This window comes from Ruditapes philippinarum, unplaced genomic scaffold, assembly GCF_026571515.1.
Source record: "Ruditapes philippinarum isolate M1 unplaced genomic scaffold, ASM2657151v2 ctg871_1_1_1_1, whole genome shotgun sequence".
Classification (NCBI taxonomy): Eukaryota; Metazoa; Mollusca; class Bivalvia; order Venerida; family Veneridae; genus Ruditapes; species Ruditapes philippinarum.
The window spans coordinates 483984-500959 of NW_026862242.1; the positions used below are offsets into that span (position 1 = coordinate 483984).

Sequence of the window (16976 nt, forward strand, 5' to 3'; positions counted from 1 at the left end):
TAAGGTGAAAACCTTTGTGGAAAACATAAACTTTATTGTAGTAAATCATAACACAAAGATATGCAGATACATATTAACAAGCACCAAGTGTCTTTAAATACAAATTAAATACACATTTACATATAAATATGTTTTATCTTAAATGATATACTGTACATGTAGAATATTCCTTAAAATAAGTATTATCAATATTAACTAATATCAAATTTGAGCATAGTATAAGTAATAGAAAGAGCACCGAAACACGAGGCTATCTGATTTGTACGAGGGGGCGTAGCCCCCGAGTATAAATCAGATTGCCGAGTGTTTTGGTGTTCTTTCTCTTTTGTATCATAGTCAAACATGACAGCACGTTCCCTGTTGTCAAAATACGAAACCCCAGAAAAAATGAACCAATGAACGAGCATTTGAATATGACATTCCTGCCCCTTTCTCTTTCTCTGCCGTCACAATATGTAAACCCCAGCAAAAATGAACCAATCAACTGGCATTATCTGGAGTGCGGGTAACTGATACCTGCACTCCAGTTACCGCACTGTGCATGTATATGTATACGATTTAACTCTGACACTTTTTCAACAGAAAGGTCCCCAAACTATGATACAACTATCTTAAAGTATACATATTTCTATTACATGAGAAGTGTAATACTGTATTTAACCGGGTAAAAGAATACTTACATATCGTTTCTATCACAGTTTAAATATCACAATTGAAATATAATGCACTTGCAAGGCAATAAAAAATTTCAACATATTGAATATTTTCGATTTATGCATTTTGTCCTTCTTTATGCTAGATCTTCTTCTGTAGATTTTTTTACCATCGTTCCACTTTATATTCACATTTTAAAAACACTTAAGCTTATTTAGGTAAGTATTTGTTTTGTTTCCATGGTTTTCTGTCTAACACTAAGCAATGTTGCACATCATAATCATAAAATGCGTGTATAAAACTGAGTAACCTAGTGATTTAAGAAATGATTACATATAAAATTGTCATGGATTTCTAGAAAGTTTCTATAATTCTTGTAATATTGTCAAATTTGAACAAAATATTTATTGTCTATACTTCATAATATTACGAATCCAGTTTTTTGCGGTATCATCCTTTATTATTTTTTTTCAGTAGCATCATTCAATTATTATAGATCGTTAGGTGTAAGTTCCCTTCTTTACCCCCTTTTGTTCACTTCCTGTTGGTATACGCATGCGCCAAGCTTGTGATCAACATCCGTATCCGGTCTACCGAGGTCTTGTGTGTACGTTTGACTTGTTTCGTAGACCTAGGGTGAAGGCTCCGCTTGCAACATTGCTTTTAATTGATTTCCAAACATCGCCAACAGTATTCTGTGCTTTAAACTAGTAAAAAAGATTTAAAAAAAACACCTGATAATTATGATAAGAAACGACTAATAAGGATAAAAAATAATTGCTGTACATTAACCCAATGATATTTTTCTATCCATATACTTTGGACTTTGGAGGTTTGTTGTTGTTTTTTAAGGTTTTTGAAAAATTCTAGTCATACTTACTTATACTTTTTTGTCGGAATGATGTGCAGCTATATTTTACTCAGATGAATTGCGTTTTATAAGTCACAACGACTTTGTTCATTTAGGTCATATCACATGAATTGCGTTTTTTATAAGTCACAACGACTTTGTTAATTAAGATCATAAATGGCGACATTCCCTCTTTACTGATGGAGGACCACCTTGAGCAAGGAACTCTTCGGGCGTTATATTATTATGGGGTTTACGTTATTTTAGGCAAAAAGGGGCACCTGGGTGGAACCACCGACAGACAAAACGCAAGTAAACTTGATAGCTCCATATGCGAGCACCTTAGAAGAACTTCTTCCTTATAAATCAAAGTAAACGTCCCTGTCGGTCATTAAAATAAGATAAGAAAGCCAACTTTGGTTCAATGAAAACAGCATATTTGTGACTTTAAACAATAACAATCATCTACTGCATATTTTTTAAGTTCATAACAACAAATACTTGCTAATCAATTACTTATATCTGAATATTTTGATTCAAATGGCTAACCATGCAACATTTACACAATTTAGCAGGAGACAAAAACGTTTAATACTATTTTCTACTTTATATACATGTCTATATACGTTATGTTTCATTGATATGAATTCGACGGCTATAACTTTCAGAATGAATTTTCTTGGTATCCCCAATTTCTCTTAACAAATAAATTTCCATAATTATAAAGGCACATTACGACTCAAAATTCAGATCTTTTTAATTCTTTAGAAATGTCAAATAGAACTAAAAATAGCGTCATAATTTAGCCAAATGTAAACAAATTGTAATGTTGAATTTTGACTTCCATACAAAATACTAATTCACTATTATTAATTGCCAAATAGCTAAAGATGTAAAAGATAGTTCATGTATGTAGAAATTAGTATATTTTTTGAAACAAGTAACCAAGAAATGTTTGAGAAATAAAAATGATAGTACTTCTAAGTGCCTTAAAAATGTATATATACCTTGTACTTGTTTTCCCTTTTCTGTATTTCTGACAGCTTTTGTTGGCGCTATAATATAAAGAAAAGAAAGACACCATTACATGTTAGCATTTGTTGTTGTATTTTTCCTGGTTTTATCGCCGATTTTTATACATTTGGCCTACGATCCACCTAATCGGATTTCCCGCATGACTAACCAGAACACTGACAAATCTAGAACAATATGAAGCCATCTCCGACTAATCGGTTACATAGAAATATACAGGCAGCAGCCAAATTACAACTGACCGGAAGTCAACAATGTTTGGTAAAAACTATCGAGAGCGTTTCGTTCTTAACACACCTTTAAAGATCCTGTAACACAATTTTTTTATGGTTTTATATCATAAAAATAATGCTCAAATGAAAATTTGTCAATAATTGTAAGTTCCAAAGAGCATTATTTGTGAAGATATTCCCAAATTTACATTTCATGCTAATAAAGGGAGGTAATTAAAAATTTATTTTCTGTAAAGTCTGAGTAAGAAATGAATGCATATATTTTAATGATTACATATAAAGTGCACAAATATTTGCATTACATATTTTACATATTTTTCGATTTTTAACAATTGTTTCAGAAGCATAATTATATACATATTTGAAATTTTACTTAAGTGTGGTTACAACCTTAATTACAACATACAGGATCTTTAATTAAATGTTTATTGTCCAACGGTTTACTTGGTTTGTTAAAGTTAAATTTCAAATTTTCCAGCTTGAAAGAAATCGCATCGCGGCACAGAACTTTACCATGTGATGCATCATTAAATAGTAAGTAATCCAGAAATAAAATACTGAAATTTAAATTGTGATTGTATTTCAGATTCAATATTTTACTTATTTCAATATATGACCATTTAGTCGAATTTCATGATAATATAATAGAATTCTGACGATAATGAGATTGACCCAGACTATACTTTTAAAGTAAAGTATAAAAAAGAGAATACTTAATGCACTTTCATGTAATCAGTAAAATTACCTGACGTAGCATCACCAGAATAAATATCATCTGGAAGAAGAAGTATCCAATAGCAAACAAAATAAATGCATAGAAATCCATCTTGCTCTGGAGACTGGCGTCGTATTTGAACCGTGATAAAACGGCATGCCAGAACGTTATAATACCACTAAACATCATCGATACCAAAACATAACGGTCCTGGAATAAATATTAACAAATCATGAATGATAATAGGTAATGTACCAAAAATAGGAAATCATAGCAAAATATCAATACCAAATATATTTAAAATGACATTGTGCCCATCCGAGTGTAAAAGGTGAGTGCACAGGTCAGGTATGAGTCATAAACCGGGTTACTTGTACATTTTTGTCATAATTGTGTTTTTTAAAAACTTTAAAAAATAAATAGTTTGATTTTTCTTTTAGTCATTTGTCAATTTTTCACGTTATTTATATTTCTTGATCAAATACTCTTCAAAATAAAGACGTTATCAGATCGTAAGAGACGTGGTTCGTAAAGAACTATTTGTTATAAGTTTATAAGGAGTTCCGGATATATAAATTATAAACGGGACATGGCCGAGTGGTTAACGCGTCGGACTAGTAATCTAATGATCGCTAGCCGTATGGGTTCAATCCCCGTCAGGGGCAAGTCGTTGTTTCCTTGAGCAACAAACTTTACACTCATTGCTCAGTACTGGTTGGTTCCAGGGACGGATTCGAAAATGTGTCTTTAAGCTTATAGCTTCCTACACAATCGAACTAAAATAAATTCTGTATAAACCAAATTATAAAAAAAAAAATTTAAAGTCCCGGTGAGTTTGCTATAAGCGGAGCTTATTGTATTGTCTACAGTATATGTAATTGTGTTAATTGATTTCTCTTATCTTTTCTATCACTGGGAATAAAAATTTCATCATACTTACAAGATGGGTAAGGTAAGATATTTTAGGAATGCTTTGGTTTGTCACAAACCGGAAGCTGATAGCTGCCAACATCAGGATAAACGACAACTGTAATCTGTTCTGAGTCAGAGTTGGGTCTACGGCAAATGTCGTAAATGCAAATATGGTCAGTAAATTCTGAAAATCAAAGAAAACTTTATATTTTATCATTTGAACTTTTGAAAAAGGTAAATTGACGAGCGACAGGTGTATTGAGATAATTCAAAGTTTAATCATAAACAAGACGAAAGATGGTAGATGGTGAGGGGGAAGGGATGAACAATACTCCGAAGGACAATTATCTTGTATTCATAGAGGGAGCAAGAAAAATTGTGAAGTGTTTGTGATCAGTGAGTCATGTTTACCGTGTGAGTAGTGTTCAGTTAGTCATGTTTACTGTGGGAGTAGTGTTCAGTGAGTCATGTTTACTGTGAGAGTAGTGTGCAGTTTGTCATGCTTACTGTGAGAGTAGTGTTCAATGTGTCATGCTTACTGTGAGAGTAGTGTTCAGTGAGTCATGCTTACTGTGAGAGTAGTGTTCAGTGAGTCATGCTTACTGTGAGAGTAGTGTTCAATGTGTCATGCTTACTGTGAGAGTAGTGTTCAGTTAGTCATGTTTAATGTGAGAGTAGTGTTCAGTTAGTCATGCTTACTGTGTGAGTAGTGTTCAGTGTGTCATGTTTACTGTGTGAGTAGTGTTCAGTGAGTCATGCCTACTGTGAGAGTAGTGTTCAGTGTGTCATGTTTACTGTGAGAGTAGTGTACAGTGAGTCATGTTTCCTGTGAGAGTAGTGTTCAGTGAGTCATGTTTTACTGTGTGAGTAATGTTCAGTGTGTCATGTTTACTGTGTGAGTAGTGTTCAGTGAGTCATGCCTACTGTGAGAGTAGTGTTCAGTGTGTCATGTTTACTGTGAGAGTAGTGTACAGTGAGTCATGTTTCCTGTGTGACTAGTGGTTAGTGTGTCATGTTTACTGTGAGAGTAGTGTACAGTGAGTCATGTTTACTGTGAGGGTAGTGTTCAGTGAGTCATGTTTACTGTGAGAGTAGTGTTCAGTGAGCCATGTTTACTGTGAGAGTGGTGTTCAGTGAGTCATGTTTACTGTAAGCGTAGTGTTCAGTGTGTCATGTTAACTATGAGAGTGGTGTTCGGTGAGTCATGTTTACTGTGAGAGTAATGTCCAGTTAGTTAGTCATGTTTACTGTGAGTGTAGTGTTCAGTGTATTATGTTAACTGTGAGAGTGGTGTTCAGTGAGTCATGTTTACTGTGAGAGTAGTGTTCAGTGAGTCATGTTTTACTGTGAGAGTAGTGTTCAGTGAGTCATGTTTATTGTGAGAGTAGTGTTCAGTGTGTCATGTTTACTGTGAGAGTGATGTTTACTGTGAGAGTAGTGTACAGTGAGTGATGTTTACTGTGAGAGTAGTGTTCAGTGAGTGATGTTTACTGTGTGAGTAGTGTTGAGTGAGTTATGCTTATTGTGAGAGTGATGTTTACTGTGAGAGTAGTGTTCAGTGAGTGATGTGTACTGTGTGAGTTGTGTAAAGTGAGTGATGTTTACTGTGAGAGTAGTGTTCAGTGAGTGATGTTTACTGTGAGAGTAGTGTTCAGTGAGTGATGCTTACTGTTAGAGTAGTGTTCAGTAAGTGATGTTTACTGTGAGAGTAGTGGTCAGTGGGTCATGTTTACTGTGTGAGTTGTGCTCAGTGCGTCATGTTTACTTGTGTAAGTTTTGTTTATTAAGTTATCCTTAATATGCCACTATTGTTTATTACTTTCATATACTATATATTATTTTTATTATTATTTTATTATTATTATTATTATTTTTAACATTTTATACTACTTAACATTTTTTATTTATTTATTTATATCCGAAATACTGTTTTAATTTTTATTGGAGTAGCGGGGGATCGAACCTGCGACCCCATGATTTGTAGTCAAACAGTGTTACCACTGCACTACAGCGCCCGCTCTGATTTGAATGGTTTTTAAAATGCCTTTATACATTATCACATTTACGGTCAACAAATGAGCTATACAATTATATTTTAACACCTTAAGAGTGGCTGTTTATAGATGTACATGTATAGCCAAACGAGTGAAAAACTATTGTTAGACGATTGCTGGCATTCATGTCCTCCCTTGCGAGTTGCTATTTCATCACTGAAACAATCTACATCAAAACCAAAAGACTAAATGAGACGCAAGTATAGCCTTCTGTCGGACACAAATAATGACATTACGTAATCAAAAAAAAAAATACGCCCACTCGTACAAATCAGATAGCTTCGTGTTTCGATGTTCTTTCTCTTACTAAGTAACTTTTTGGACACAATAATTTGAGAAATTAAATCTTAATATTTCCGAGGCTTAATGGGCCTTTAAACATAAAGAAAGAAAATTTCATGGAAGTATTAAAGCAATTAAATATTCTCATACCACAATCACTAGGACATTCCAAGCAAAGAAGCCCGCTCGTCTAGATACACAGCACGTGGCGATAATTCCCGGGTAACTGATCCGTGCACGTGTATACTGTGCTGATATATCTAGTGGGTCCATCTCCACAAAGTTGTACAACTCCCACTCCTATCGAAAGCATATACAGAAAAGATGAGAAACAGTAACATGATCAGATAACCAGTAATGAGGAAAATAACACACTAGTTACAATGTTTTTGATTAAAGTGTCTGGCTTAAAAAAGCTCTGTTTGCATATAGTTTAGCAGGTCGACCCCAAGTGTCTTTAAAAAGATTTTTTATATGAAAAGCTTCGATTCAGGTACGTTCTTGCAAATGTATTAAGAAATATACAGTTATTTTTAAATTTTGAATGAATTTTCTAATTCCCTACAAGACAGTCATTTCCCCGGTTATTGAAGGTTCGCCGATTTTCTAAAAACGTATTCAAACTGATTTAGTTAGTAAAAATTCTTTTGGGAAAGAAAATTGAAAAACAAAGAGCCGTCCGGTTAGCTCAGAGCGTCGGACTGCACATTGGACTATGAATCGGGTGACCCGGGTTCGATTCCCTAACGGTGCATATCACTTTCCTTGTGACTGATCATGAAATCCTTTCTACGGTCATTCGCACTGTACTTCTGTTCTGGCATGTACAGAAGTTACAGTTCCTTGCGAAAGTGAAGGCAACTAGTACTGGTAAACTGCTTGACAGCCTGCCCAGGAACGATGCGGTGGCTGAACTGTGCTCTGGTAAATTCAATGCGACAATCTGCCGTGATCCTGAGTAAACAACTACTAATGCCACCACCACCACCAGGGTCTGCGAAATTTAATGGAAGACAAGACAGTGTTTATAATAGATTATAAACTACAGAAAATTTTTTTAAGAATAACACACGGAAATTATGTCCCTACATACCTGGCTGTCGGAGAAACAGTCAACATATATTGTACTGATTTCGTCTTTATCTTCAACAATAGTTAAAACATCTTTTGTTAATTCCGAAGATAGCACCATTGAAATACCCTGAAACAATGCAAAACATTCTGTAAATTAAGTTGTCACTCAATGTTCTGTAGGTGACTGATTTGTTAAGGTAACTGGATATTGAACAATTTGCCCCCGTCAGTGCGGGTTCAAATCCCAAAATCCCAACAATAAGTGACTGAGTGACTTTAAAATACTTGCCAATCGTCAGTGTGGGTTCAAATCCCAACAAGGACTTTGAATTCGTTCATGTCAGAGAGCTTTCCAACTAAACGGTCAACAACTAAAAGGTCAACACTGACTCGTACCTACAACTTTTTCTTAGGGTCTTCCTGTAAAGGTTTATCTCATAAGAGGTCATGTGACGTTTATATAGTAATATAATAATATTAAAGCCTAATCAATCAATAAAAATATGAACTGTTAATAAAATCAACGAACCTACACTCAGGTGCCCATTCCTGCCTGGAATAAAAATGCTTGGAGGGGCGCCTAATGTCTTAATTAGCCATTTAAAAGCTGGAAAGTCGCCCGTATGCCCTTTACATTGTCGGTGTGTGATTTAAAATCAAACAATGCATAAAAACTAGGGGTGGCTTTTGCAAAGAAAAATCATATTGCGATATATTGTGAACATCAAAAAACTTGAAAATCAATTATTAGACCTACAGAACCTCGACTAAAAGAGTTTATTGTTTAATATTATATCCAAATTAATGGTATGTGAGAGGCTCTTTATTAAATATTTTAAAAGGTGTTAAAAGTGGCATTTTAAATGAAGAAGTTAAACAAGTTTACATACTTACCATTTGATGTCAAGTTAGAACAAGCTGAATATACATGTACTTCTACCTTTAATGATTTTTTTTATTAAAAGTTTATAGCTACAATATATTGCAATGTCTGAAAACATATTGCGGTATAATATTCACAGATAAAATACTGGGATATCCAATATATTGCGGTATGACCCTAATACAAACGAACCTCCCGAATATATAAAATGTAACTATTGTTTACCTGTACATCAAAAGGAAAGTCATTCAGCTCCATTGTCTCCATAAATTTCCCCTTGACGCGCCTCATTTCGTATATAAACGCCTCCCCATGCTGCATATGACGCACCTCGTGCCATACCTGTTCCTTCGGGTCCTCAAAAACATTCTGTAAGACCAACTCCGGGTTCCAAAACTGTGTATAGTCCGAAACTGTTGTCTGAAAACAAAATTTACTTTGATTTGAGTTTTTCCGTACAAAAAAGGTAAAGTGAAAAAAACATATTCTATATTATTATTATTTATTCTTCTTTTAAGGGCACATTATGCCTCAGAAATCCATATTTTCTTATTCTTCAGAAATATCAATTATGTTTAAATAATTTATTAAGTACATGTTAGATGTTGAACAGCTGACAAAAGTAGCTATGTGCCGTAAAGGTAGCAAAATGAAAACAAAGAAGTATTTTAACTTCCATGCAATATACTTATTCTCTATTACTATACCAATTACCAAAAGAACTAAAGATACAAAAAGGACAGTTCATGTACTATATAACAAATGAGTACATTTTTGAAAACTGTACATAAGAAACCAAAAAAAATGAACATTTTTTAAGAAATAAAAAATGATAGCATTTCAGAGCCATAATGGGGCTTTAAGAAAAAAATATTTAAAGAAAAATACCGAAATCATTAAGAAAAAAAATATTTTAAATTGTTTTTACAGGTACAATACATGTAGCAGCATCAGATATGGCAGATTAGAAAGTCTAAACAGGTTATTAACTGTATGAGTAAAGTACATGTACGCAAGACTCCGACCTACAATTATAACAGTTCGTTTTCGAGATTACTTAGTTCCAAAAAACTCTTTTTTTTACATTAATATTGTTAAATAAACTATCAGGTTCCTATGTTTACAATTGAAATAAGAAAATAACCAATAAAAATCCTAATTTTCCTACTATTTATCTAATCCCTTTGAGCTTCACAGGAAGTCAAGATGAACATGGCCTGACTACGGATGATTAGAATTCAACTGTTTCTAACGATTGTCGCTATGAACTCTAGCGGCAAAGATGACTTGCCGAGCATACCCACTCCCAACCCTGCATAGAACCAGATTAGCCTACACATCCTGACTATGCCTTATATTTTTAAATGATTTATATGGTGGCTGGTGTGTGCCATGTCGTATTTTTGCTCCGCGGGACGCCATGCGAAAAAGTGGTTACTCTTATTTCTGAGTTTTCGCGGTGACTCGTATTTCCGCGTTTTTCGCCTTGCGCTCCGCGAAACGAAAGTACAAAGAAAATATTGACGTTGAAGTAGTTTCGTGATTTCGTCCGGCACCCGGCGAAGAGAAAATGTGACACAAATCAGCCTTCAAAAATTTAAGCATTTTAATGTTGAAACTCCTAAATTTACCATTCAAAGCAGGACACGTCTTTTTGTGTAAGGTCTTTAATTGCATAACTATAGATTTAATGCAAGGCCTACCTACCTTTGTGTTATCTAACAGGGGCTCTCTCCATCTAGCCTGTATGTACACATCGGCTTCGAAATATTCCTTAATCGTATCAATTTCTCCTAGTTTTAGAAACGTCACTGTGACGTAAACTGTGGTCTTTTTCCTGTCCTCCCACCGGGGCGTTGTGTGGGGTTGATACGTCTTTTTCATTTGCACAGCAGGCAATGGGCGATATGTTAAACTATTCGGCGTGGGCATGGTGTCAACAATGTATTCCTGGGAGTGTTCGTATCTTAAATTTTCGAGTTCAATAATCGACGGAGTTTTTGCCGAGTTTACAGTACTGTACACGGAATTGTCTTCGGCAATCTTCGGTGCTCTACGGTGACGTTTAGGAGAATAAACTTGCATCGACATCTTTAGTGTAAGAACTCACATAATCTGAAATTTAAGCACAAAGATTGATTTATTTTTCATGGTTACGCAAAAGCTATACATCTAAAGCTATTCTTTACTGAAAAAGAGAATTTTCCGATTTCCCGCCAAAATAAAAAGTTTTTGTTCCAGTCTCCTGTAATTCACTGAAGTTCTTATAAACATATGATATCTACATTTCTTTAAGAGAAAAAGAAGTTTTGATGTTTAAGGTCAACACATCTTTATAAATTTTTCGAAAGTTACTTAGATACCGGTAGAACTGTAAGCTCTGAAATGTAAATGGCTACAAAATGTTACTAGTCTTGACTAAGGTGTTGTTTTATTAACTGTACTTGTTTTCATGAAGTTTCTAGCTCGATATAATTATCACTTTAATATATTAGCACATAAGTGAAGTTGTGTTTCTTCATCGAGATTCATAGACCATTTTAGAAGATCGCGTGAAATATGCGAATGGTGAGTTAACGAAAGAAAACAACGAAAATATTGATAAATGAACAAACATATGTCAACTATACTGCATTATAACCTAGACACTTGGGGTGTGGAACTTAAAACGCCTTTAAAATACAAATAAAATGTATATTTGTCAATCCCAGCACATGTACTGATCATATGTATATAAAAAATTTTAATGATTATAATTATAAGCCGTTTTGAAAAAAAATCATATTTCAACGTCTATAATAAAACTTAAGACGTTGAAATATGATTTTTTTTTCAAAACGGCGTTTATTAAGTTTCTTTATATTTATGATCAGTACATGTGCTGGGATTGACAAATATACATTTTATTTGGATTTTAAAGGCGTTTTAAGCTCCACACCCCAAGGGTCTGTGCATTATAAGGCAGGAATCTTATTTCGATTCTTACATTTTTAATCATTTTCGTATATAAGTCGGTGAGAAGTGATGAATTATACTTCATAATTAATTTCGGCATGGAAAAGGGAAAATTTTAGCATTTAATCATTTGCACTTTTTCTAGTCTCAATCCTAAATAAAAGCCGAGAAGCTCCGATTGATCTTTGTACTCTTTAAACTGTTATGAAACCATAGTTGGCAAATAACGCAATATTCTCCCTAGATATAGCATTCAATATATTCAATACAGAATAGCATGCATGATTTATCTGAATTTATATCACTTTTCTTCCCATTAAAATACTGTCTAATATATTCCAAATGTCATTTCGGTTTGTAAATGAGGGATTGAAATGAAAAGATATGTGTTTTTCAACTTATATATAAAAAATATGCATAACAAAAACGCTATATTACGCATTCATTTGCAACCTAAATATCGCTTTCATTATAAATGACTTTATATTAAAAAGCGGGCAATATGGAGCAAATAAATGAAGTTGAATAAGGTAAACGTGTTATAATCAAATATAATATAAAGTCAGATTTTAAATACCATTTACTTTGCTAAAGATTTTTTAAGCTTTCTTTTATATAATGTGTTTGAATTTTGATTTAAATTTATGATTTTAGTTTATAATGCGATTTAAAAGTTAAACCTCGAAATCAAGAAAAGCTTGAAATACTTTAAAATTGTAATAAATAAATGTATTGAACTTTGTAATTTATTACAGTAGGTTAAAGGTACTAACCCACAAACAAGATTAGCGTTGCAAACGGTTTTAAATATAATATAAAGGGTTAAAATATCAAGTATTTAATGAGTTGTAACTCCGCGGTTAAATTGTTTATACAATTGGCTGCTGGTATTTCACGGAGCAAGAAACGCGTGTAAATTTTAAAACTTATGTAAATTGTATTTGGGTGACTTTTTTTTCAAAAAACAAAATATATTAAATCATAGACTTATATTCAAGATACATTGTACATTTATAATTTATAATAGCTCTGTGGTCAAACCTTTGAGGGTAGATTAGCATCTTCAACTGCATCACTTTTTCCCTGAGCGCAGCAAGTTTTACTATTCTAACAGGGTCCGAAATTATAGAAAAAATATCTGAGCACAAATTCAGATGCCAGGTATTTGATTGGTCAGAAACTGCTACAGAATGTAAATTTTTCGATGAGAATCCTGAGATATAAAATAGAACTCAGGAAAAAGTTTTATTACTTCAGGGCCGAGAACATATATCAGATATTTTTTCTTGCATGTTCTACCACATTCCATTATATTTTGAATTCTTTTATAAATTTATATCATTAAACCCGTACAACAGCATATGAAATTATAACTTCACTCATAACAGTAAAATTAGGTCATCCCAAACATGCCATTGTATAGCTCGCGACTCATCTGCCCCCCCTACCCCCCACACCCCATGCCAGATGAAATTTCTAGCATGGAAACGCATGTCTGATAAATATGCAACAATAAGCCATCGTTTCTGCGATTAGTGCTCCAGTGTCGCTGCGGTGGAACTACCGCTTCTGCAGAGCCATTGTGATATTTTAGCCTGATTGCCTGTTTAATTTACCTATTTCAATAATTGTGTGCAAAACTTGTTTGAAATTATCTTTTCCTTTTTCAATATTTTTTTTAATCATTGTCTAAAGTTGTCTAAAGTTATCGACTTATGATCGTTTTAAAGATGATAACTGTACGTACAATACGATTTAAATGTACATATAATCGGCATCAACAAAAAATAGCGCAATTCTTTGTTCAAGTATACTACTTCAAAATGTATATCTATGTCAAAGGATAGTACAACGCTTTTTAAGTATGACATGCATATTTTCTGTTTCAAAAAAAAATGTCATATTCTAATTTATAGTCTAATATGTATGTTTATCGTGTTTTGTTGTTGTTGTTTTTATGTTATTGTTGTTGTTTTTGTTGTTTTGATCTTTTATTTATTTATTTATTTATTTATTTATTTATTTATTTATTTATTTATTTATTAATTTATTAATTTATTTATTTATTTATTTATTTATTTTATTTTATTTTATTTTATTTTATTTTAATTTATTTTATTTTATTTTATTTTATTTTATTTTATTTGTTGTTGTTTTGTTCGGTAAATATCTCCACACTGGCACCTGACGGTATTTACAAAAAATAAGTATCTAACGAGGGTAAGGACTTAAGATCTTCCCGTGTGCAAGTAAAGCTTATCAACAGTGTTGGTGCGATTTTAAACGCAAATATAGATGGTAAATGCATATATAATCAGAAAAGAAAATAAGGTCAATTATTCTAATACCTTATCGATCTTTTTCGGCAATTAAACTTCGGTATGTATGATAAATTACGCTATAAAATCAATATCCGATCCGAAATCCGAAAAAAGTATTGTTTTGTTTCAAAACATCATGCTTATTATTAAGTTTCATGTACTAAAGTAATCGTTTATTTTTACACACAATACATATCAAAATAAAACAAAATATATATACCTATAATATTATTATATATAATCCATGAACGAATACATAGTTGTTGCTATTTGACCCAATTTTCATATCGATTGATATTTAACACAATTTCATCCTAAAAATTTTATATTAAATTTCCACAATTAACTCGCTAGCAAACTAAATCCATTTAATTTATCGCATAGAACCAATATACTGTACAAACTGCAAACAGACATACATGTACTTCCATTCAATAAAAGATACAATTCCGTTCAGAGTGAATATAGATCTTTAAAAGTAATCAATAAAGAATTTGTTTAACTTATTTTGGTGATAAACACTCGACGAAAGGTCATATACAAACAAGAAATAAATTATACGGGTCGAGTAGACATTTTAAAAACTTGTCATAACTTGACATACGTGGACTAGAGAGATTATTTTAACAATTTAAATCGCTACCTCTTAAGCAGCCATTACGAATAATCTATAGGTACAATATAGGTTTACATGGCCTTGATCCGATAGTTGTAACACTTAAACATAGAAGATAGCGTAGCCAGTGAATAGTCAGACCAATTTTTGTGTGCATCCGAACAGCTAGACAAGACTCTATACCGTAGATTGCTTTATTATCATTTTTTATATTTTTTCTTTATCTTATTTTTTGCATCATATTCTTTCATATTTACAAGGTTTCTATATCAAAATCATATCTATGGACATAGTAAGGGGTTATATTTTTATAGAAATTCAAAAATAAACCATCTATTTCAGATGACTGTGAATCGGGTGATCCGGGTTCGATTCCCGGACGATGCGGATCACTTTCGTTGTGATGGATGATGAAATCCTTTCAACGGTCTTTGCACAGTACCTTTGCTATGGCGTTACAGAAGTTATCAGTTCCTTGCGAAAGAACAGGCAACTAATACTGGAAATCTGCTTGCCAGCCTCCCTAGTAACGATAAGGTGGCTGAACTGTGTTCTGATAAATTCAATGTGGCTTACTGTCGCAGTAAAAACTTCCAACACCACCACCAAATTTTAGACAGAAGATTTTCTTAAAACAGTTAGAAGTTATCGTGAAACAGTAAAATTGACAGTGTATTGAAATAAACAAATAATTATCGTTATTATTCTCAGCCGACTAAAGAAAATAAACTTTATCCCTATTTTTCTCCCTTTCTTATAATATACTAGTATATGTATTCCATTTTAGAAGGTATTCAATTTTTTAGCACCGACTTAAAATAACGAGAAAAAAACTATGGAAATCCGCTTAACCGTACTTATTCATACTTATCTTTAACATCTCAAAGGTATTCAGAGATTTTTATTTTCAACATCATATAACAATGAAAACGTAAACGTCATAAAAAATAAATAAATAAAAAAGACCTGAAAAAAGACCTGAATTGTGGTTCTATCATACCATAAATTTTCATAATTACTGCGGAAAAAGTTATACTATTATGTGTACAATGAATAATTTATCGATTTAAAGAGACGTTAAATTGTTTATGTATGTACTGGGACAAAATAATCAATATCGTAAAGTCAATAGTAATTTATGTGTGATACATTGTTATTGAATGATCTTCTTCTATTTGGAAATAACGAATAACAGAGATATGTTATTTTTAATGTTGAAAAAGTTATTGTGTAAATCACGACCCTTCTCATGTATATGTTCAGTTCAGTTTCTTTGGTGACATTAAAAATGTCCTCTTAGTAATAATATTTAATCGAGTATCATTAACAAAATTCTGACAACACGATAATAACACTCATTATTATCAACATCATCATTATTATTATCATCATTGATATTATCATCATTATTATCATCATCATTATCACAATGATCATTATCACAATCATTATCATCATTACCATCATATTATCATCATCACCATCATATTATCATCATCACCAATAGCACCACTATAATTGTAATCATAATCTTTATCATCATAATCATCATAAAAATAATCAGCATTAAATTATTATTATCATTATTAGTATGATCGTTGTTTATAATGATTATTGTTATTTTCATAATTATCGTTATTTGTTTTATCATCATCATTATTATTATTTTATTTTTTATTATTATGATCATCGTTTTTACTTTTGCTATCATTATTATCGTAATTATTTTATCACCATATTTTTATTAACATTTTAAGATGATTATCATTGTTGTTGCTATGAATTAATCATAATAATTTTCATTATCATTATAATTGTTATCCATCTAGAAAACTGCCGCTTACCTTTGAACATTCGGATGCGTCCAGCATTCCTTTAAATATTACCTTTCATTACACCTTCACATGTATACACACTGTAGTTTAGAAACATGAAAATCTAGGTTAACCCCATCGATCCATCCATTGATCTTTAATTGAATCTATAGCCAGTGCCTACAAATCCATATCGTGCTCTTATTCATTCGAGTTTTTCAAACTGTTTTCTAAAGGTATGAATACATTTCTATTAATGTCTTAAACTTATGTCGTGAGGGACTAGTTATCTCTATATAAAAAATAAATGAGATATTAAAATGTAATATTTATTATGCTTAGTATGAAAAGAAGATGTATATACATTTATAAATCAGTTCACTGTAGTTTTTACTTTGATTTGTCTTTTAATGTAATTAGGGAATCTTCTTATGTGATTGGGGAATATAGTTTTCCATTAAAAATTCCACTGTTCCATTCTTTTTCTTAACTTGCAAGTGCACATGATACAGACAACGCAAATACTTGGGGGTAATGCAATCGCCTAGGGACCGGAAAATACAATAGCTATATAACCGTGC

At 32.4% G+C, this 16976-nt stretch overlaps 1 protein-coding gene across 2 annotated transcripts; it reads right to left on the minus strand.

Annotated features, from left to right (window-relative positions):
- Nucleotides 1-637: 637 nt before the first annotated feature.
- LOC132718385 (acetylcholine-gated ion channel acc-4-like) lies at nucleotides 638-16558 on the minus strand. Of its 2 annotated transcripts, none has more exons than XM_060702078.1 (9): nucleotides 16426-16558; nucleotides 10397-10804; nucleotides 8915-9109; nucleotides 7826-7933; nucleotides 6883-7032; nucleotides 4425-4580; nucleotides 3515-3694; nucleotides 2512-2559; nucleotides 638-1361 (listed from the first exon to the last, which is right to left on the minus strand). In XM_060702078.1, exons 2-9 carry the CDS (start codon nucleotides 10778-10780, stop codon nucleotides 1245-1247), a joined length of 1338 nt encoding a protein of 445 aa, XP_060558061.1. In that variant the 5' UTR covers nucleotides 10781-10804; nucleotides 16426-16558; the 3' UTR covers nucleotides 638-1244. The 2 variants fall into 2 exon arrangements, with proteins under 2 accessions (XP_060558061.1, XP_060558062.1); XM_060702079.1 differs by lacking the exon at nucleotides 16426-16558 and adding an exon at nucleotides 14186-14528.
- Nucleotides 16559-16976: the final 418 nt, after the last annotated feature.